The sequence below is a fragment of the Trachurus trachurus genome (assembly GCF_905171665.1).
Source record: "Trachurus trachurus genome assembly, chromosome: 14".
Taxonomy (NCBI): domain Eukaryota; kingdom Metazoa; phylum Chordata; class Actinopteri; order Carangiformes; family Carangidae; genus Trachurus; species Trachurus trachurus.
The window spans coordinates 10,763,059-10,786,683 of NC_139903.1; the positions used below are offsets into that span (position 1 = coordinate 10,763,059).

The window sequence follows — 23,625 nt, forward strand, 5'->3', positions numbered from 1 at the left end:
AGATTTGGCACAAAAGGTCAGATGGTTTCCACAGAGCATTTGATTCACAAACACACACACACAAAAAGAAAAAAAACTACTGAAAAAAAAAAGAATATTTTGGTTTTCTACTGACAGCCAGTTTGGCTTTTATGAGTCTTTATAAATCAGTATCTTCATCCTCTCTCTGTTGTGCTGCCAACTGCTACCAGACAGTATTTTGCACCATAATCCGTCTGCTTGGATTTGTCTTTGAATCAAATGCTCTACTGACACTTTGAACTTGTACAAATGAACAGGGTGTCTTGTGTGTGTGTGTGTATGTGTGTGTGTCCTAGCTGCGCTGTTGTTAAGAAATAAGACAGAAAACAGCAGGTTCGTGGCGGCTGAGCGTCTCAGGAACAGAGCGGTCCTCTGTCGTGCGGCGTGGTGAGCAGCAGGAGGGTTAAAGTGGCAGCGTTTGCTCTGGAGGGTGAGTGAGTAGTGTAGTGCTGCTGCTGCTGCTGCTGACAGAAAAGTGCTGCAGTGCCTTCCGCTCTTCCTCGTCGGTTTTCCGGCTCCTCTTCCTCGCCCGCTCAGGTCTCAAAGTACTTGTAGATCTGAGAGACGTATTGCATGACGCTCTGCCAGTCCGGCCTGTCGGTCTTCATCAGCTCCTCGATGTCCTGTGTTGAGCAGCGAGAGAAAGAGTTTGAGCTTTTCAAACAGCACCACCGCCAGGCCGAGATAAAACTGCACCGCCAGCGTCTCATATTCAGTTTTCACATAAATAGTTTAGTATTTTGTTAAGTGTGATCATGAAAAGGTGACATACCAACTGTCATGAATGTGGGTGTGAATATTACTAATCTTTTAGAGAAGTTACATCTTCCTCATTAGACTAATCTGTTCTGTGTTTCGCTTTTACACAGTGAAAGTTTCATCACAGCTGAGCCACAGTTATGATGGAAAGTGAGGAATTTGCATTTTGTTTATCATCCCTGAATGCTTCCTCGTTCACTTTTATTTTCTGTTGTTTGTTCAGACATGTGTTCACAATGTTTGCTCAGAGAGAAATCACAGCATGGTTCCTGCCACGTGATTTTGGACACACAGGAGTAAATGTCTTGAGGCTCTTGCAGGACAAATGGAATAATTTGTCAGAATTAGACTGAAGTATCTGAGAGAAACTCCTGATGAGCTGCGTGACGCTGCGGTGGAGATGAATCCTGCCTGACAGCGATGAGTCAGACAGCGGAGCGGACTTTCACATGACGCCAGCGTCACTGGAGCTTCACCACAGTCACCTCCATGTTTCACAACCTCCTAACAGGAGGATGAGCCACCGCTCCGTGGGCTTTGTTTACGCAGCAGACACAGAGATGAGTGCTGCATGAGAGCCGGTTACACTCTTTCACCGACATGGGAACGAGTTTGCCGCATCCCATCTTGTAAACCACAAGCATGTAATGGAGAATTAATAAGACAAAGAAATGTGAATGCCAGTCTCACTCAAACATTTGAGCCTAACTCACTTCTCTGCCGAGGTCCAGACTCCAGATTTAGCAGAGACGAGACGCTTGATTGATTTGTATATTTTCAAAGTCGTCTCACACATGTTTATTTTAGCCGGACTTTTAGAAAGAACAAAGATCCTTCTACATTTAATCTGTTTTATCATGTTCCTTAAAACATGAAGCCATTATCGGAGCGGCGGGAGAGTGTGTGCAGCACAGATGATGAACAGCGAGGACGGGTCAAGTTAGTTTAACCCTCATATGGAGTCAGATAAGTTTATTAGACCGTACTGGGCCAATGGGACTCAGCAGAACGACTCCACTGCCAACTTGTTGCAGCAGATTGTTCCTCTAAATCCAGTCCACTTCTCTCTTACTGGCACTGATATCGGTATTTATATGAGAAGGGAAATGAAAATAAAAAAACGCAGGGAAGCATAAAAACATAAAGGACGGTGTGCATTAGTGTGGTGCAGATGTGTTTTTAATGAACAACACTTTCTGACATCTATGACCCGAGGGCAGTGAAGTGACCGTTTTAAATGAGACAAGTGAGTCAGGATCAGTTTAATGACATTCAGAGCCAAAAGCCAATGATTTTGTTTTGTTTTTCCTAATTCATCACCTGATTCATCTCGACAACTGCATCTGATTCAAAAACTGACCTTAAAGCTCCCTCCTATGAGCAATGGGTAGTTTAGGTTTGAATAGTGTAGGTATTTCTCAAATGAAAGATTTTTGAATTTGTATTTTTGTCTATTTTTCTCTTTGGGTTGAAGAGGGGGGAGTGGGTCTTTCTCTAGAGTTTCTAAAGGTTTCAGTGGGGTAGGGTTACAAATATTTGATGTGATAAAAACTTGATTAATTTAAAACCAAGTCAAAGGGCTTTAAAAGAAAAACCCACCCTGATTGTTTACAAAAAAAAGCTGATTCACTTTCTTTGGTGAAGATAAGACCCTCTCACATCTCACAGTCCTCTGACTCTCACACACCAGAGACCTCGCACTCTAGATCGGCTACGATAAGCTTATTGTGCTGCTGCACCGGAAACAGATATGAAAAGCGACTGTTTACGTGTTGGCAAAACATGGAAGGATTGAACACTTCAAGTGGAGCAGCTGGATGTTACTCCCCCGTGTCTGAGGAGAGCAGCTAATGGTTTTACAAATCACATAAACTAATAAAGTCTAATTACATTAGAGCTATGTGTTAGATTAGCTGCAGTCAGTCACTGATATGACAGAGTTACGACCGTCAGGAGGAAGAAAAAGCGGCTGTGAGGCATCTCTAAAGCTCTAAAGCCTCACATCTTGAAAGTTTAGCAAATCAAAGTGTACTGTTCCCAATTTGTCTAATCAAACATGGGTGTGTGTGTGTGTGTGTGTGTGTGTGTGTGTGTGTGTGTTATCTGTGCGTGACGTCTGAGGCAGCTCGACTCACCAGTGAGGGTTTGATGCCAATGCTCTCGGCTGCCTGGAAAGCCAGGGTCAGATTCCGGACCTGAAGAAAAAACAAACCATTTGGTGGTAAAACAGTGAAAGTCTCTGCACAGCGTCATCCTCCAGCGCCACACAAGGGGTTCACACAGCAACAATAAGCCCACAAACACATGTATGTAGCCGCACAAACACCCAAGAGAAAAGCAAAAATGCCTTTGCTTGTTTTTGTGTGTGTCATAATATCCCCGCTGTTTATTTTGATATGTAAAGCTATACTGGACCCAGCCTCTGTAAAAACATTCGATGTGTCACTCTCATTAATGAGTGAAATCCCTCAAGATTTAACCTCCTTCCCCTCATGAAACTGGAGTTGGGTGCATTCACTTCTCCAAAGTAAAGAAGTCACGAATCACAAAATGTCCTTGTGTCCTCCTGTTCATCCTGACTTTCACTTTTTTTTTTCTGCCTGTTGAATTCTGAGTGGTTGTGACACTCACGTCCACTCTGTCATATTAACTCATCAGCACAGCTGGTGTAGTGAATGAATAATGAATTCTGAATAGTTAGATGCATAGCTCAGTAGCATTGTTTCCCTTATTTGAACCTAAAATCCACCTACGACTTTGTTTTCTTAAAAACATCTATGATGAAAGCCGGAGCAGGGCAGTTAATGGGATTACTGGAAGGACGGATTATACTGGGGAGAGGTTGGGTGTTTGGGCCTCGGGGGAAGTCAGTCAACAAGAGTTATTAAAGCCAACACACATCTATTGAATTATTCAGAGAGACGGGCCGCGCAATGTCTCTGTCATCAGCTTAATGTTACACATTCACACCGGCACGTCCTGCGCTCACACGCCTACATGGCTAATTTGTCACGTAAGATGTGTCAGGTCTGGTCAGAGGTGTTTGTCTGGCGCTTTAATGCTGCAGCAGGATGGAAGCCCTGCAGTCCCCAGAGAGGAACCATATTGTTTGCAGAGTTACTGTATATACCGGCTGCAAGGCCACATCACAGAGCTGTCATCATCACCGAGCTATAGCTGCTGCAGCACTCACAGTACGACTACACATAGTTCATAATTCATCAGGTGGTCCTTTAATGCTGCATGGACAATATGGCAGACCTATAAAATGTATACAACTCCGTGAAGGAAGTCTGTAACGTGCAGCTTAATGGTGGAAAAAATGACTCCTGGCAGAATGGTTTCAAAGTATTACAGGGGTTTTTATTTGCTTCTTGGCAAACACGCGTCTTTCAGACCTACACTGTATAAGCAGCAGACCATTTACAGTTTACAGGTTCACATTTTCCACAAACAACTTATTGTGGAATGATGTGTGGTATTTTCTCCAGACTCAATTCTGCAAGCCCAAGTTTGGGAGAAGACGACGGGGAAGCTGAGCGTGCTGTTTGTAAAAACAAATTTAAAAAATAAAGTAAAGTAAAATAAACAAAAAAAAATTTGAGTTCTGCAGAGCGGCTGTGAAAAATTAACCTCACTTCATAAATACAACTTCCCTCTCAATTTGTGCTCACGGTTTTAGAAGATAAATACAGTATCTTCATTGAAGTCAGTTGTTCTGTCAACTTAACCTCAGACGTCTGAGAGGATTTTCTCTGTCACACAGTGTTGTTGTACCCTTTGTAGGACTTGTTGCGTTGTGTTGTCTACGCTGTGCGGTATGTGCGAGTCCTGTGCCGGTACGATCTGACACCAAACCACAGATTTGCTCTTATATGGACGCTGTACGCTTGAGCTTGTGTAGGTCACGACCCGTTGAGGACTGAATCCAAGTATGCGGGTGTGCCGGCCTCCAGACAAGGAGGTCAGGGGCAATATGGAAGAAATAAATTCAAGAGTCTACGGACGGAGGCTGTGTACGAAACGGGTTTTATGTGTGTGTCCTTTCTATAAATACACTGACTTCTGATCAGTTTAGCGAGGTTAAGTTAATTTACTGCCGGTGAAGCACTCACCTGTGTGTTGGGAGCAGTTTACTGACGTGAGTACAGTTCTTGTTTAAATGTGTGTGTGTGGGGAGTCTTCCTGTAGATCTGTACCTTATCTTGACTGATGAGTTCCTGGTAAGGGATGTGTGCAGGAAGATACGTGTGCAACAGGGCACAGAAAGCCAGGCCGTCGCTCCAACTGCTGCTGAAGTTGGTCACATCGATGTTCTGCGGACGGATGAAAGAGGAAGAGATGAAGAGAGAAAAAAAGAAAAGAAAAATCACACGAGTTACAAACGAATACTGGACGATGATAATGAGCTGAGTGCTCATAATTTGGGTGGGAGAGCTAATAGCTTCTTGATCACATGAACAGGCCATGAAAAAAAAAGCCATTAGGTCATAGAACGACAGGAAACAAAATGAAGATCAAAATTTAATCTCATTATCTGCTGTTCTGGGTCTCAGGCTGCATTAACGCCTGGCCATGTTTCCCTCTGAGGATGTCAGAAGGATCTTGTTAGATCCCCTTTAAGCCTGCGATGCTCTCTGATCTCTCCTCATAGTGATGAACGTGCATAGCAGCACGTCCAGTCTGTTGTGCCTTTGTGTGTGTGAGTGCGTGTGTGTGTCTCACAGAGCATCGTAACCTCATACACTGTACGTAACGTTTTCAAGGTCCGATAAGAGTAGAAAGCTCAGAGGAAAACTTCCTCTGGGCCATTGTTTGGCGTTGCAGGCTCCCTGTTGGATAGATAAGTTGTTTCCGGTGTCTTCCTCTTTTGTCTTTCTCGTGAGCTTTAGGAATTTTGTTCACACACACGAGGAGACTCTCCTGAGTCATGAGTCTGTGTGGTCTCTGTGGACCTCACATGCTTCCACCCATTCACACAATGAACCAAGTTCATTCAGTACAGTACAGTACAATCAAGTACAGGTGGAACTGCTCAGTGGGACAGATGTAGATGAAGCTACAACATGTAAGTTTAACAGGTGATACATCTAGTGGTTGCTCCCCTTTGGTTTGTTTTTTTCCACAAGTGACAAAACTGTGTCAAGACTGAGGAAAGAAAATGAAAAAGAGAAGTTCAAACCACAGCTGCTGTTGTGTCATACTACTGGTCTATCAGTATGCAGCGGGTGTGAGTGTTGGGTTGATGGTTGGAGACAGAAACACTAATTAGACACAAGCATCTATCCCCCATAGTTCAACACCAGGAGGGTGTGGGGGAGGACATTCAACTGGTATTGATGGATCACCAGAGTCAGAGGAGTTTATCCTCTGGGCATCGTGGATGAACTCATGGCGGTTCATTCAGAAACCATAATCAACAACATATGTGCAGATTAAATATAATTTTGGCCGTGAATTATATGTTGCATCATGTTGCAAAGATCTTTGGTAGCTGAGATCTGGCATTCTTCCTCTGGCCATTGAGGTTGGTCGATTCAAAAATATTCCTGAGGATAACAGAAAGTGGAAAGCGAGTCCCATTTCCTTCTGTACTGTACAAAGTATGAGGATTTGAGAGAGGTGTTATTCTGTGAAATCTATAGAAAAATCCCTGAAATATTGTGGTGCTCTAACGAGCAAAAACTGGACTGGTTGTTTGATTTGAGACTATTAACGTTATTTCCAAAGCCTGGAAAAGACGACAGGATAGTTGAATTAATCTTCAATGAACTCCTTTGAAGCTAGGTTTTTTTCTTTTCTTTTTTAACAATGGTTAACTCCGAAGATGATTTGATTGCTACTGAGGATCTGGCTGTTTTAACTGTATTTTCATTTGTTTGTTTTCTTGTTTCTTAGATGACTTTGGTCCTGGTTTGTGTGAGTTTTCTTGGTGTCTTGTAAGCCGGGCTGGGCATACGGATGTATTCATGATGACACAATAATAAAACTGAATTCATTCATTCATTCAGTGACGGTCAGGTTATTTCAGTCGGAATCAAAGTATTTGGACACTGATATATCTTTGGCCCCTAGTGTGGCTCAGTTATAATAAACATTATTACATTCTTATCTTATTGTGACGCAACATACACATGGTGGTGACGTTCCCCGTCTGCTTAAAATAACTCCCTCATCAATGATCCGGACATTCAGGGGCAGACAGTGTTTCCTGTGGATGCGTGTGGTGAGACCCCAGCTGGAAATGGAGTTACGTCCATTCGCATGAGATGAAACGTCCACAGTCCTGCTACTGCAGACAGATGTGAAACCAGAAATATGTTTTTTTTTTAATTGTTTGGGATAAAGCTCTGCCTTAAGTATCTCTGGGTACATCAGTGTGTCTGTAGTACACAAAGCATTAGCTCCAGTCAGATGCTAAAGATTGGACATGCGGCCACGTGTTTGTTTACCATTGCTCTTCAACCCTCACCCCGAGGAGCACAGCCCTGTTCGTTTTCATTCTATAAATCTAATCAGCGGCTGATCCATACATGTGAGGCCAGGTGAATGTAATTAAACCACCTGATAGCGCAGGAAAACAGCCCAACTCTGGGTCCCGAGGACAAGAATTAAAACATCCCAGCTTTAAGTCGCTGCAGTAATGAATATCACCTGGAGCTGAAAGGAACTGTCGACACATTTTTTCTTTGTCTTCACCTGTCTGGCTTTGACGTTACATGAGTTATCTCATCTTATAGTGATGGTGTGTGGTTTCAAGGTGAGAAGCAGATCAACCTCAGAGGGAAAGCACCTGTTTTAGGCGTTATGTGAGTTATTTGTATCAACCTTTCAGCCATTCACACCCTGACAGATATTATACAGTAAATATTTCATTGTCAATTCTATAAATTTTAACGTTGACAAGTCTGAATATATCTCACGTACTGTATGCAACATCTACCTTCATCCAAACCTGATAACTGGGTTGTATATGCATGAATGTAGTATATGCATTAGAACAGTTCAGCCAAGTGCTACAGATGAAGGCATCTGAACTTCTTATCAGCTCTTAAAGATGTTTAGCCTCTCTTCTGAAAAGTTTCTTCAGCTCTTAAAAGCTTGATGTGGGGGCGACCCAGGTATTTAACCTTTGGTGGGGTCGTCATCTTGGAGGTCGTCCTGAGACCCATCATTTGGTTCATTAGCTTTAGAAGTGCAGAAACTTTAAACCTTCTGGATCAGAGGTGAAACGTCTTCAAGAACTGAAAAAATAAACCTCCATCCACGACCTCCATGAGAACCGCATGTCCACTTAGATGTAGCACTGAGCTCTTCTGACCACAGTGGGACCTTAAAGGGATAGTTCAACATTTTGGCAAATTGGCCCATTGCCATAATCCCTATAGTTTTACGAGTAGGTTCGTTAGCTTTAATTGCAAGCTATTTTTAGAACGGCGGAGCAGAGCCGCGAGCTGCTCAGAGCTATGCTACGGATTTCCCAGCTTGAGTGTAATTTCCCAGTTTGGGATCAATAAAGTATATCTATCATGGGATTTCTTGGTTTCCCTCATCAAACTCATCAAATGCACAATCCAACGACTCCAAAACGCTCTCGTAGACAAGTTGTCGTGACCTGCACATTCACCATGCTATGAGATAATAACAGAACGTTACGAGACAGAGTTGTTTTAGAGGTAGATTCATGCATAAACGCTGATGCACGTTCCCGTTGGGGGCAGTTTTCGACAAGCAGTCTCTGCATTTGCCTCAAAAACAACTCTGTCTCCTAACGTTCGTTTGATGAGGGAAACCAAGAAATCCCATTAGCCTCCGTAGCGTAGCTCTGAGCAGCTCACGACTCTGCTCCGCCGTTCTAAAAATAGCTTGCACCGACAATTAAAGGTAAGGAACCTACTCCTAAAGCTATAGGGATTATGGCAATGGGCCAATTCACCAAAATGTTGAACTATCCCTTTAAGCCTGTTTCATTTGAATGAAGTACGACAGTCATATTAATTCATCACAAATCAAATATCATTGTCTACTGTGATTACCACTTTTATACTTCTGAGCATTAATAACAGTTAAGTGAGCGGTTTCTCCTCTGGGACGATCTGATTTTCCTCCACAGTCTGTGATGCTGCAACAGAGGCTGAAGCTGAAAGTTTTTAAATACAGGAGTCTCATCTCCATCAGTCACTGCCTGCCTATTATGTCTGGAGGGGAGACCTGTGCAGTCATGTCAGCTCACATTCCTCTCATAACTCGCCCCCTTCTCTCTTAGCTGGCTCAGCAGCAGCACTAGTAGCACTGTGTGTCTGTGATGCATGGACACACACAGAGGGAGTGATAGTGGGTTAGTCAGACCCAAGAGAGCCCCAGACTAAGATAGGCAATGACAAATAAGCTGATAGGAGAGGTTGTGGAGGGCAGGTTGTGGAGGGCAGTTTGTGTGCGAGAGTGCTGGGGTGGTCTGAGGAAAACACATGTCCTAATCCAGGCCAGGGACGGTGGCTGTGGTGGAGCTCGGGGTGGGAGTGGGAGAGAAAGGGGGTTGTGTGTGCGGTGGAGTTCGCTCAGGGCAGAAAGAGAGGGAGAAGCATGAATGCTAAAACAGCAGCGGACAACAACAGCTCTCTGGGAGCCGGCTCAGAAAAGCAAACACAGCATCAAGCGACAGGAAGCGTCTCGCTCGGCACAAAAGGCAGAGCCGTCGCTTTTTAGGGCTCAGAGAAAGAGAGTATGAGAGAGAAGCAGGGGATTGTGCAGAGAGAGGACTGAGCAGAGAGGAAAAAAGGGAAAAGTTGATCTGTGTGTGTCGTTGCTTTGTCCCGACACCATGTGAAAAGATCTATGAGAGCATCAGTAGTCAAATTGTGGGTGAAATTTAACCTGAGCATGAACCTGATAATGGTGAGCTGGAACTTCCTGTTATGAAAAGCAGGTTGCAAGAATGTTAATAGTGGCTACAGGATCTGCTATAAGAGGAAAAAGTGAAAGAAAATTTGTCTATTTTCATAGCTCTGGTCTGGTGTCATATTTTAATCTTTTACAACTTTAGGAAAACTAATGATTATTGCCCAGTTTAATTCTCTACACCAACTTTTTTCCTTGAAGCCTCCCCTGCTTTTGTCGAAGACAAGCCAGCCCAGTACGGGTTACTGATCGCTCGACTTTTATTGTTTGTTTGTTTGTTTGATTGTTTTATTTTTAAACTGCGGACCACCAGTGAAGTCCACGACGAATTTCCCTACGGGGACAATTAAAGTATATTGAATTGAATTGAATTGAATTGAACCCCCCCCCCCCCCCCCCCCCCCCCCATCCACAACCCCTACCTAACAGTTGATTAAAAAAATGGAGCCATGCCATGGGAATTTATTTTCATTTTATCTTTCTGACCATTTTCCTTTGTTAAAGATAAAACAATTACCAAAATCCATTGATTGATGTTTTTCTATAGATCAACTAAATTATTTATTGCCTCATTATTGAGGTTGCACATGTGACTGCAGCTGCAGAGGACATTAATACCAAGGACATGCCGTGTCCTGCCTGGACAATATATCCTGCTGTAAACCTTTCAGAAATGGAATTTGCAGACAAGCTGGAAACGAGCCAGACACTGAACACCTCACACACACACACAGCAGCTCAACACCATGTGCATCAATGCAAGGTGTGTGTGTAATGTGTGTGTCCATATAAATGGTGTGGACTGGTGTCAAATCTGTGGCAGGGATTAAAGCGCCTGTGCTGTCATGACACTTGGGCAGCTGGGGATAGAGGGACGACTGTGACACACTGACACACACACACAGTTCGTTAAAAAGACATCAGTCTACTGAGGGAAAGAAGGCGACATCGAGCCTGCGAGTCGTGTGATTGATGAACTTGTCTCCATCTTTGTCACAGAATCTCACTAAATCACCTCAACTGAATGAATATGGCAACAAGAAGACCACCACCAACAACAAAAACAAACAAAAAAAAGGATGAGAGAAGGAAGAAAACAGGAGAAGACAATAAAAATAAGAAAACAAAGTTAGAAATGGAGAGACAAAACTCCAGATGAGAGGGCAGCGAGGGCAAGACCGCCCTAATGGACCCTGCAGTGAGTCATAGTCATGAGCAATGACAGGCTGAGAGCTCAGGCAGGCGGGACCGTGGAGATAAAGACAGGGCAACAGCAAAGGTCACAGAGCTGCTCTCCACCGCCTCTTTTTGCAATTTAATGGACTCATCCTACACAAAGGACGAGATAAAAAGGTGAGGAGGAGGATGATACTGATACGGAGCTCAGAAATCTACCGTGTTGATCCTTCATGACAGATCTAACTTTGATTAAAAATGATCATGTCTGTGAGAGATAGTCTGTATCAATATTTAGATCCTGATTATATAAAAGGGATTTAGATTAAAACAGAACTATGTGTCCTTGTTGCAGTGCACACCTTTAAATAAAATGTACATTGTACTCTCCTTTAAAGGGATAGTTCAACATTTTGGAACACTGGCCCATTCCCTATAGCCTTCGGAGTAGGTTCGTTACCTTTAATTGTTGGTGCAAGCTATTTTTAGAATGGCGGAGCAGAGCCGCAAGCTGCTCAGAGCTACGCTACGGAGGCTAATGGGATTTCTTGGTTTCCCTCATCAAACTCATCAAATACACAATCCAACAACTCCAAAACGCTCTGGTGCATGAATTTACCTCGAAAACAACTCTGTCTCGTAACTTTCTGTTGTTATCTCATAGTGTGGTGAATGTGCAGGTCACAACTTGTCCACAAGAGCGTTTTGGAGTTGTTGGATTGTATATTTGCTTGCACCGACAATTAAAGGTAACAAACCTATACTCCTAAAACTATAGGGATTATGGCAATGGGCCAATTTGCCAAAATGTTGAACTATCCCTTTAAATCACATCTTTCTCCTCTGTTGTGTAGCTTGGCTAACACCCTGGAGCTCTCTCTGTGCAGGACATCAATCATCAATCATCTGAACCAAAGAAAGTTTGCAAATTAGCAAATTTCTCTAAAATGTCAGAATGATCCTTTAATTAGACAACGCAGCATTTCCTGCCTTTGTTGATACTTGGAACTTTTTTATCTGCTCCTCTTCTAAAAAAAAAACCCACTTCCCAGGTCTAAAGCGTTGTTCACTATGTCATTTTGTGCACTCAGTACACGTCTCGCCTTTTTACCCAGTTCTGATGATCATGAGCGTGATCACTGATGATTTTTAGGGATAAACACTTGACTTTGAGTACATTTAAAGGAATAATCCATCTGCAGCGAGAATGACTGAGAGATGACATTTACTATGTTATTTCACACTTATGATCTCACTCCGTCAATACGGCTTTACTAGAACATACAGTCATGGCTCGTCTTTGAACTCCAACTGTTTTCCCCTTCGCGATGTATGACCTCCACTCCACACTCTCTTGGGGGTCCATTCCTGTCTCTTCAATGGCTTTGTGTGCGTATGTGTGTGTGTGTATGTGTGTGTGTGTGTATTTCCCAGACGCGGCCGGATGAGCTGTGCTCTGTCAGGCCCAGCTGAGCCTAATGTGCAGACCCTTTGCTCATTGTTCCCATCTTGAACAAACAGTGCATTTATTTTTGTTTGGCTTCTTTGGTTAATTGAGAGCAAAAAAAAAAAAAAAAAAGCAGTTTAAAAAGTGTCCGGAGCTGTCCTAAATTAAGACATCAAAGAGCCTGATAAATATACAGTAGGAGGTTAGAGTGTTTTCCAACACACCAGACGTTCAAGAAAGCCTTTGCTCATCGAAACTGGAAAACCGCAACACGTCAACATTTTGCTTCTCAATGAGGCTGTGTACAAACTTTCTGGTTAATGCAGAAGGACGTAACCGTGTGATTTTATGGTCACAATTCGTTTCATCTGGTTGCTGTTCGACCACAACATCCACTTAAGCAATGTCAACACTTTGAGAGAAAGTTACGCTCAGTTTCAGTCTGAGTGTGATCTGTATAACAACAAAAACAAAAACAACATGCTCTTCAGAGTCACAATCCCAAAGCTGTATGAAAGTGGTCTTGTGTGTTTCAAGTCTGCATCCAGTGCAGCGCTGACGTGCACAGGATCCCATGTGAATACTAATTTCCGGAGAGAGGCCCCTTGGGTCTCTCCCACAGGGCAGAGTCAATCAGAGCCAGCTTAAGGTCTTCACCGATCGATCCGCGTTTCCCAGAATCTGACATTTGAGGTGTGACAGTCTGTCTGGGCTCACGTCTCATCCCCCGCTGAGAGTTTAACACAGGTCAGGTATTCAGCCGCCCTAAGGGCCAGCGCATGGCGGGTAAACACTACACATCCCCTCACACGGACCCCAATTTCCCTAAGGGGTCAAACGGATTCTTCTCCATGGTGATAGCACGGCCATCCTGCTCTTCTGTCTATACGTGTGTGTGTGTGTGTGTGTGTGTGTGTGTGTGTGTGTGTTCACGTGCAAGTCATTTGCCATGTTTTCCCCCTTTTCTGTCTCTAACTGCTTCAGCCGTTTGTTCAGAGGCAAGAGCCATATACAGTACTGTAGCAGACATGCCGTCACACACACACACACACGGCTCAGCTGGATGCGTGATCTCAGGCACGTAGGCCGCATTAACTCCATTCAGTGTCACCTATATGCCTTAAAACAAACAAACAAACTAACGACGGTGAGATGAATGTATTAACTGTTGTATGACGTTGACTTTTACCAACCTGCCCCAGGGACAACAGATGAAAATTAGCCACTGTGGCTAACTCTGGCACATTTACATAAAAACTGACATGTTAATTAATGTGCACTGTCCCTGTTCAATAAATAAATAATTTGAATTGAATGAAGCTTGACCTGGGTCCTTTAAGGACGTCATCAACCATCTCATTTCTCCTGTGATGATCCCTCCCTCACTCCTGTATTGATCACAGCAAACAGCCTGACTTTGACTCACATAGATTTACTGTGCCCTCTGCAGCTCTTTACACCTAAATATTAAATAATCTCCCGACGTGCTTACAATAGCTCCCGCTCTCTGTTTCACTTTAATTAGGCTGCTGTTTGACCAAAAGGTTTTGGCAACAATAGGACTGTAATAACAACTGGCACGGGGCTGGACCCCTCCCATCGGCTTTGTTCTCATCTCACACAACAGCTTTTTTTTTTTTTTGCTTCGGCGGTGGCAGATGAGCAAGATATATGAGCTTGTTTCCGGACTCCACCGCTTGGAAACGAGAGAGACGATGGAAAGTGAACGGAGATGGTCGGAGCAGGCCTCCTCAAAGTGACCATTAATTATGCAGACTGAAGCGGCCAACATAAATTACAACTGGGTGACTCCGTACTAAAGAGCCAATTAGTGTTGAGTTATTACCTATTTGACCTTAGTCCAGAGTGGAGAAGAGAAAGGGACCGTGAAATGAGTGTGGCCGTATTGATAAAACTCACTAACCTTTATCACAGCAGAACATAAGCATGACAGAGAGAAGGGAAGAAAAAGTGAGAAAGCTGGATGTGGGTGTGTTTCCATCGTCCCTGTGCCTTGCTGGACACACCGTATATGACAGGCCAGTCAACGTCTCTGGGCCAGAGCCTTCATATCAGTGCAACAGTCTGACCTTTCCCCAGACATATGGAGCGCAACACGTCCTCTGACAGTAACCTTTTCCCTTATTTTGCCACACGAGCAGAAGGGTTGGGGGTTTGTGGTCGCGTATCTTCTGATGCATGAAGCTCAGACCGTAAATGATGCGCGAAATATATGTCACACACACACAAACATACAGTAAATGTCTCTGCTGTATGTGCGACACACAAAAAACTTACAGTAAATGTCTATGTATACTCGGAAACAGAAATCCCTGAGGGTGGGGGGGTTTACCAGAAGAAGCAGAAAGCTCAAGAGACAAGAAAAGAAACGTAAAACCTCATAAATCTCTGCTGAGATAGTACAAGATAAAGAAAATACTTTGGAAATCTAAGTTATGCACAATGTAAGTGTCAGATGTTTCAGTGTAACTCTTTAACTAATTTCTGTGCTTCATGTCCATGTATGTGCATACGTAGTGTACATACAGAGTTTTAGGTGAAATAAATACAGTCCGAACACATTTGTAAAAAACAACACCGCTTAGCTGGAAAATTCATCAGATATGCAAACATATGTCTCACGATCAAATGCCCTGAAGGCGGTACAGTGTGGGGGGCAGTCAAAGTTGCTCTAAAAATAGACGTTCTTTAAGGTTAACTGCCCAATAATCTGTAAATGAATCCAATTACAGGTCAGACACATGGACCATATGGAGAAAACGCACAAACATTAAGGATCACAGCTCGAACCAGGAGCCGTTACTCCAGGAGGGGACTGATTATGCCACAGACTGAGTAGTACCCAAATCTTCTTACTGCATTCCTGATACTTGCAAATAATCACACTATGTTACTAAGCCCTTTGTGAGAGGGGATCACAGGCTCCATAGTTAAATCCTGACCAATGGGGAAAAGGCTCCATTAAGGGTTTTTGTGTTGCTGGACCCCACTGTCCTGAACTGAACCGGGATTTGCAATTCCATTTGGGTTTTAGGGTTTAAGCAATGGTGAAAAGTGACAAATAAAGTATATTTAAACAAGTGCTATAGGTTCAGTTTGTATGACTTTATTTTGTAGCTGTGCTACATTTCAGAGAGAAATACTGTACTTTTGTAACTTTTAACTTACATCTGATAGCTGAAGTTACTGGCTACTTTGCAGGAAAATATGCTAAATGCATGATGCAATAATAGTTTGTGGAGTTTAACTACAGTAATGTGTATACAACAGGAGATAAAAAAGTAGAAGTCACAATAAGATCCACCATGACCAAGGAGAACATTAAAATTCTCGTTGCACACTTCGAAATGGGAGTTGACATTTTTACCGTTTATACACTGACTATTTTGTTTCTCATTGACTGAATGCAGGGCTATTTGCAACAGAGTATTTTTTTTACAATGAGGTATTATTTTGTGCCAGTGAATGAGCTGCTCATACCCAGGGCAGCTTACACAGCAGGAAGGGGTGTGGGATATTCTCACGAGGGTAAAGGGAAATATTTGTGTAGCTGCAATCTTTGTTTTAAATGAGCTCTGTTACTTTGCTATTCATTTAAACCGAGACATTTTTTTTCAAACCCTCCTTCTTGTGTCTTGTGTCAAGTTTCATCATCTTCTGTCCTGACACACTCCTGCTGCCTCTGTTTAAATAATCTAAACAGGTGGAGCGATGACAGTCTGTACATGGGTGCAGCAGCGTCCATCAGACATCAGACATGCTGTTGGTCAGCAGCAGTTTTATCTCATCTGATTGGGTGTTTCCATCACAGAGGATCTGGTGTGTGTGTGTGTGTGTGTTTTCCAAACACCTGTGCCATGTGATCGCCACACCGACCGCAGACGCAGGGAGGGTGACTCAAAGTTCACCGAGCACCACAGCGCTGGAGAAATAGGAACTATTGATCTAACAACTCATTCAGTTATTCAGACAATTTATCACTGGAAAAAACTAGGGCTATTTTTAACAGCTGTCCTCCAACCTGGCTTTTCATACTTGGCCGAGTCGGGCCGAGCTGCGAGAGGGAGACTAAAGCATGACAGAAACCGAGTCAGTGATGTTTATAATGTAATTAATCTATTAAACTGCTGAGAGAGAGGGCTGAAATCACACCTCATCCCCCTGAAACTAGAGTCTGCAGGCTGGGACCAGTCTGCCTGCTGGTAAGAGTGTTAGCCGTAGCTAACTGGCATGCTGGCACAGAAACACGATGATTACATAGGCAAATCTCTAATCCCTCTGGGCTTAATGGGCTCCTTAAACTGGATATTAAGGGGGTAGCTAAGCCAGCTGATTGTCAGCATTTGGCTCCATGGACACAGGGAGCACAGATGGGAACACAAGACAAAAACAATGCATAAACAAATGGACATGCATAAAAACAAGGCGGGCTATAAAAATACACACATGTACAAATCCAGTGTGTAACGCCGAGCGCTTTGCTTCAATGTTTCCATTGCCACTGACTTGACAGTGAGATGACAGCTTGGTGAATAGTGTGTCTGCAAACCCGGTAATGTGCCACTACAGTCAGTCTAACACCTCAGTGCTTACTGACAAAAACAAAACAAAAAATAAGATGGCTACTATCCCTGAGGGCAGAGACGGACCAATGCTGTTATTTGTGCAATATGAAAAGAGGGAATGGGCATTTTAAATGAGAACCCAAAGAGTGTGAGACAAAAATAAAACTGTCAGACAAAGATGCAGAGAAGAACAGGGTGTGAAAGTGAATGGAGCCCGCCTTGTGTTTGAACGAGGTCTCTGGCCTCTGATCCCTACCGGATAGCCTTCTGTTTTCTTCTGGCACCACTTCAGTAGAGCGTTTCTCTTAGATCCTCCATACTCCCGCGCCAGTGCAGCCAAAGGGTCCTTTCTTTCCACACTGTCACCAGGGAAGCACAAACCGCAGTCACACACACACACACACACACACACACACACACACACACACACACACACGGGACAGTTACACAGCATGTAGAAGTGTAGAGTTAAATTACCCTGAAAAATGGACATAAATTACGCTCCTGTCAGTCTCACGATAAAAACACTGTGTCTGCGTTAAAGTGAGATTTTTCCACATGAAAACAATTTGTGGGAAATTTCACCCAAACTAGTTCATAAGTGGACTTTATGTAAAAGCTGCTTCTCAGATAACGACAATCTAAATCCCATCTCTGTGGTAAATTAAGTTTACTAGCTCATGAAAGTAACCAGCCCTGTTTAGTGTTTACACTCTCAAGGGAAAAGTAGCTGAAACATAAACAACAACACCATAAACAATTTATGATAATGAGGCCATTAAGTAAACCGATTAATGCTCAAAATATTTCACACAAGACTGCAGCCGAAACATACTTGTCTCCAGAATGTAACATAAACTTTCTGTTTATCTGTATATACTGAGATATAATGGGGAAAAAGACAGTTGCCACCAGCATGATGATGTATCACAGTCAACACAACATGCACCATGATGGTGGCACTGAAAACACACTCGAGTTGTAACTAATCACATTTTTTTTTTTTTACTATTCTTAGAAACTTCTCCTTACTTTCTTTATCTCATTTCCCAAATCCCAGAATTCACCACAAGATCAAAGCTTTCTTTGAGATTAATCACAGCACTCTGTTACAGCCCAGAGCCTGTCTCAAGCGCAGGGTGGAAAGGTTTACTTCAGTTTATTTTGGCCTCACTCCTAACTTCATGTGCTCATGTTTATGTACGGTAGTCCGACCGCACAATTGTACAACACAAGGAAAAGAGAAAACAGAAATTAAATGCCTATCTGCTGAATTATTCAGAGGGTCTGCTCCCTGTGGGTTTGCGCTGGAGCTGGGGCCATGGGAAGACCATGAGAGACGGTCATTGCTCTGTACATGGTAAACATTTCACACGTCACCATGGCTGTGCTGTTAAATTCATTAATCCTCAGTTTTAAGGCAACGTGAGGCCACGGGCAGTTAGAGCCTTTGTCCAAACAGTTATTACGATGATACAGCAGCTATATCATAACACTGAAACCATACCAAACACGGCAATGCACTGCTGCTGATCGGCTGTTTGAGAAAGGTCTGCAAAAAACAGCCACATGCATTTACATTAATATGCAAGAGAGGCTAGAGAGACAGCTGCTAGGAGGGAAACATCTCTCTCTGACCTTTTACGATTAATTGATGTTGATGGCACTTCTAATGACGTTACAGACAGCAGCTCAGAGCGGACTCAGCTCAGTAATGACATGGTAACAAGAGGAGTTGAGGCAGCACAGACAGGTTTCTGAGTTTTAAGATAAGAGGACGAGTGGTGCATATTATTAATGTCAACAGTGCGGAGGTTGACGCGGAGGGTGATGCCCGATGAGGTGGCAAAGTATCTTCTTAAACCAGCTTCACTGTCTGACCGTGACAACAACACAAACCTGAGCACTGAGTCACGTAAACGTTAACCCGTTACAGCTGTAGCTGCCGCTGTGCGTCAGTCTAACTAACTTCATCATCACTGTCGAGTGTTGTTTTCCTGCACAGACCACTCCTCCCTGTCTAAGTCACCGACACCACAACTCACCAGAGGAAACCATGTTTGTTTAACATTTGACTCTCCTCCTCCCCACCCCCGTCTGATAAGTAACAGCCCCACCACCTGTGTCACATCCACACTTTTTGGCAGCAAAGGTTGAACAACTCCAAAGTCCAACACGTCGTTATTTAAAGATAATAATACACACGTCGTCACTTTGACACCGAAACCTTCTCTAAATTAGGGCAACTGATTATTTCACAAAAACACAGAACTGAAACAGTTTCTGTTCAAAACTAATTAAAAAACTGTGCTTATATTTTCAGTGTAGTTATTTTTTATACGAGTTCTGATGTAATATACAAATTTAAACAAGTTGTATTATCTAACAAGCAATAATCACTGGGTAATCCCACCTGAGTTTGCTGTTGCCGCGGTTGTAGCTGAAGGATGCTGTGCGGCCGCCGAGGGAGACTGATGTTTTAATTACAGACTCCAGGGAAGGACTCTTCCTCATAAGGCTGTTAGGTTTGAGGTCTTCCCCACAGCCCGACAATTTATCTGGGGGATTGAAGAAGGCCACAAAAGGAGGGAGGCACAGGAGAATGTGAGGAGTGAGTCAGAAACATGCGGGAACATTATGCTAATAAAACAAAGACAGCATGAGAAGTATGAGTAAGCTATAAACATTCAGGAGGAGTGAATGAAAATAGAAAGAGAACAAATGGAAAGTTCAAATTAAATTCTGGTGAATGAGTATGAATGAGAGAACTGACTGAATACTCTTTGCCTTCAAAACACTCAAAATGACCCAACCTGAGGCCTCTGTCTCGCCTAAACAAGTTTATTCTGTAGCCACTCTCTGTATAAAGACACATCTGTAAAGTGAGTAGTAAACTAAAAAGTCTGTTTCATAAAAAGTCGGTACCAAGATGAGATCAGGAGTTAAATGTCGTTCTTTTTGTCTGCGGCTCAGCTCTGATGCCGAAGTTACTGATTATTTCTCCGTCCTCCTCCTCCTAGAGACAGGAGCTGAAATGTGTGCTGACAGTAGATGAGGATGTGGCCATTAAACTATAAAATCAATGCGTAGACGGATGTTTGCATATTACATCTCCAATTTATTGGACATTGGACATTCATTCATTCATTTATGGGGCTTACTCACTTCTGACTCACAGCAGCACTTCGGCTGGCTGTCCACTGACGTAAAAAAAAAAGTAGTGAGGCCCTTATGACTGCTAAATGAAATATGGACCCACATGTAAATGAAACAGCACGACTCATCTGTGTTACTTACCGTGAGGATGAGAGAATTCACCCTGATTGATTCTTTTCTCCAGCGTCTTCGATAGCGGCTTGATGTACGAGTGTCTCTGCAGGAACGTAAAACAGAGCAGGGATCTCATCGCATCACAGTCTAGATAAAACAATGTCACACACAGGAAGTCTTATTTCATATTTTAATTAAGGACGATGCACTGGTGTGTACCTGCATCGGGGAGACGGCAGCAGCAGGTGCGGTGCGAACAGGAATCCCACTCAGCGGGCTCCGTGGAGAGGAGTGCACCTGAACTGTGTGACTCGATCCATCTGAGAACAGATAGATAGATAGATATACTTTATTGATCCAAAGCTGGGAAATTACAGTGCAGCAGCAGCATTACACACAGTGACGATAACAACATACAGTATATAGGATAAGAATATAAAGAACAAACTATACATAATACAATAGCAAAATAGCAATAGCAAATAAAATGTAATATACAAAAAGTATATACAACAAATTGGCAGTGTAATCAAACGACAGCAGACGGTCCTCACTGATTGATGTATCAAAAGAGCTGATTATAATTTTCAACACCATCATTAACACATTCATGCCGTCTTAACTGTAGTGTCTCTGTGTTTAGATTACAGAGGAGATCCATCTGAACACTGAAGAGCGGTAGATTAACTACGATCAAGTGGACTTCTATGTTACTTTTTATTTCATCACACACACTCAGTGTCCACTTTATCTGGTACCTTCTCCAAACACCTTTATGATGACTATAATACTATAATAAAGACTATTGCCACCGTCAGAGAGGTGTTAGTCCAAAGAAATGTTTCACAAATAGCATTGGTACTCTACTGTACGACATTATACTAAGAGGAGTTTCTAACGCTCTGATCCCCTCTTGTGTTTAGATGAGGAGAACAAAAGAAGAAAAGAAAGAAAAACCTGTCAATACATCCGTCACCATCTTTAACTATGACCTCAACAACAAAGGTAAAGTCAATTCTACACATTTTTGATGTCACCAAAAACCAAACATGATACAAATTGATGTTTGATTGTACAGTTACAGGTTCAAGACTTCCATTAAACTATAGTTGTTATTTTTATGTTCTTTTTTTTGGTTTAGTTTAAGTCCTGGTATTACTGTTCATATTACAACTAACACATTTCAGAAAGAATGTAAAAGGTATGTTCATATGAAAAAGTGAATATTTAAATCAGTCCCACACAGTTTAAAGTGAATATGATTTATGATTTAATGCATACTGAACACTTTGATTGAAGGTGCAGGTTTTACCCAACACACACACACAAACACACACACACATCAACTCTAACCAAACATAGAAACATTACCAAGCCTCTCTGAGGTCATTTAAGGCCACACAATCCAGCACAACTGCACAGGACTTTGAAAATGACACATATCCACCAGCTGTTCCCCTCTATGCGAAATTCCCTGTAGGAGTTTGTATGCAAGTTTGTGTGTGTGTGTGTTTGTGTGTGTGGAGGTGCTCGGAGCTCACTCTGTCCGACAGTATCAAAGGACTTAATGAGGGATTTGACAGTAGCTCCGGGCTCCGAGTCGGCATCTCCACTGGCGTCGGTGGGTGAGGTCGGGATCACAGGGATTCCACACCAGTGACGGTTGTTATCTGAGTCGGACACTTTCACCTCGTCACCTTGGGACCTGACAGACAAAATGAACATGGTTGCTGTGTAGAGACACATACACAATACATACAAGAGACAGCATGAGATTGGAATTCACCTTACTGTACTTGTTGAATAGACTGCATGTTTTAAAACAGGGTGTTTTTAGCTACATTGACAAACATTTACACTATAACTGAGAATCAGCTGCAGTTGGAAAGAAATCTGAGCAAGCCAATAATCAGGACATTTTCTAACCCCTAACCCTGATGAACATTGGACTATCGGCTACAGAGTAAAGGATCTCAAGTGTCTTAATCAGTGATGGATGAGGAATGAATGTCAGGAGAGGAATTTCTGCCTTGAACTCCACTCACCTCCAAAGTGTAGGTGCAGAGAGAGAAAGAGAGAGAGATGCACAACCACAGTTTGACTGGTGTAATTTCATTTATTAATTGTCCTAATGAACATCAGTCAACCAGACGTACAATACACTGTTTTGGAAACCAGTCACAGGTCTTTCATTAAGGAATAAATTAACAGCAAATTCACTGTATTGTTCATTAAATGGCTTCGCTACAGACAAAAAAAAGAAAAGAAAAAAAGACCTATCACACTGATACCACCTCTTTTCTTTTTTTCCATAATGTTGTTTTTTCGAATGTATCTCTGATTGTTTACATGTTGAGCACCAGTACCTTATCACCTGGTAGAACAATATGGCTTTGAATAAAATAAATGCACAAGTTGAATATCTGACTGTGATACAAGTTGGAATTAAAGTAGAACCTGAGATCCTGAAACCATACGTCATCATATTACACCAACACAGAATACTCTGTAGGGGGGTTTGGCTCATAATCATCATAATAAAAATAACCATGCGGTATGCGATATATCTTATCATAGCAAAATGAGTGGCATCACAGTTAGGGTTAGGTATCTGATAGATTAAAATCAATGTTGAGGAAATCTCTGCTTATATTTAACATAATAAATCTAGACTGAAACAACTGAATGAAAGAAAATGAGTTCAAACTCATCATTTGACATCTGTTTTAAGGATAATTATAATAATAATCCCTTCAGGAACCTGTGGCACAGTCTTCTCGGTCTCCAGGTTAAAGTGGACCGTCAACCTTGTGGTCGTTTTAAGGAGAGTAAAACATGACTTTGAGGTACAGCTGTCAGTGTTTGTGGCAGTATTAACATCTAACTTTGGCAGTGCTCTGCTTCTGTCAGCATCAACATCGCTCTGGTTATTTTATCTGGCAGAAAGGAATAATAACCGGGTATACATTACTGTGTAAATTTAAGACAAACAGACATCAGTATGTCCACATGGAGGTCACCTGTTTGTGGTAACTGTCTGTTCTGTGGTGCCATCTACTGGCTAAAAGTGGTACTGCATCCACTTTTATTCCAACTACAGAACAAGGCCCAACGTTTTAAAATAAGGTAAAATTTTGTTTGTTTTTTTACAGGTTACAAATGTTAAGTTTTACACTGAACAATCAGAGGCCAGTCATAGAAAAACTTTGACTGATACAGAAATAGTACGAAAAGAGCCACATGCTCTATTATTAAAACAGCTGCATTGTTTTCGCCTTGAAACATGGTTTTTCTGCCCTCGTTCATAGAATGATGGGAATCTTAACTATTTCAGCTTTGCCACTGGCTGCACATTTACCAGTTTATTTTTCATACTCCACCGTGTTTTGTTTTTTTTGTAACAGGTCACACACTTTCTATTTTCCCAGCTCTCTAAAAAGGCACAAAGCAGCTTTGCACAGTATAAAA

General features: G+C 42.5%; 1 protein-coding gene across 5 annotated transcripts in view; it reads right to left on the reverse strand.

Annotated features, from left to right (window-relative positions):
* Positions 1 to 449: 449 nt before the first annotated feature.
* specc1 (sperm antigen with calponin homology and coiled-coil domains 1) overlaps positions 450 to 23,625 on the reverse strand; it is a 73,947-nt gene continuing 50,771 nt past the window's right edge. For all 5 annotated transcript variants that reach the window (XM_083986709.1, XM_083986708.1, XM_083986710.1 and 2 more), the window contains 8 exons: positions 21,699 to 21,862; positions 20,377 to 20,477; positions 20,185 to 20,260; positions 19,301 to 19,445; positions 17,144 to 17,246; positions 4,980 to 5,096; positions 2,916 to 2,975; positions 450 to 644 (listed from right to left, as the gene is read on the reverse strand). In XM_083986709.1, coding sequence (XP_083842835.1) covers positions 555 to 644; positions 2,916 to 2,975; positions 4,980 to 5,096; positions 17,144 to 17,246; positions 19,301 to 19,445; positions 20,185 to 20,260; positions 20,377 to 20,477; positions 21,699 to 21,862 — 856 coding nt within the window. In that variant the 3' untranslated portion in view covers positions 450 to 554. The remainder of the gene's footprint in view (positions 645 to 2,915; positions 2,976 to 4,979; positions 5,097 to 17,143; positions 17,247 to 19,300; positions 19,446 to 20,184; positions 20,261 to 20,376; positions 20,478 to 21,698; positions 21,863 to 23,625) is intronic.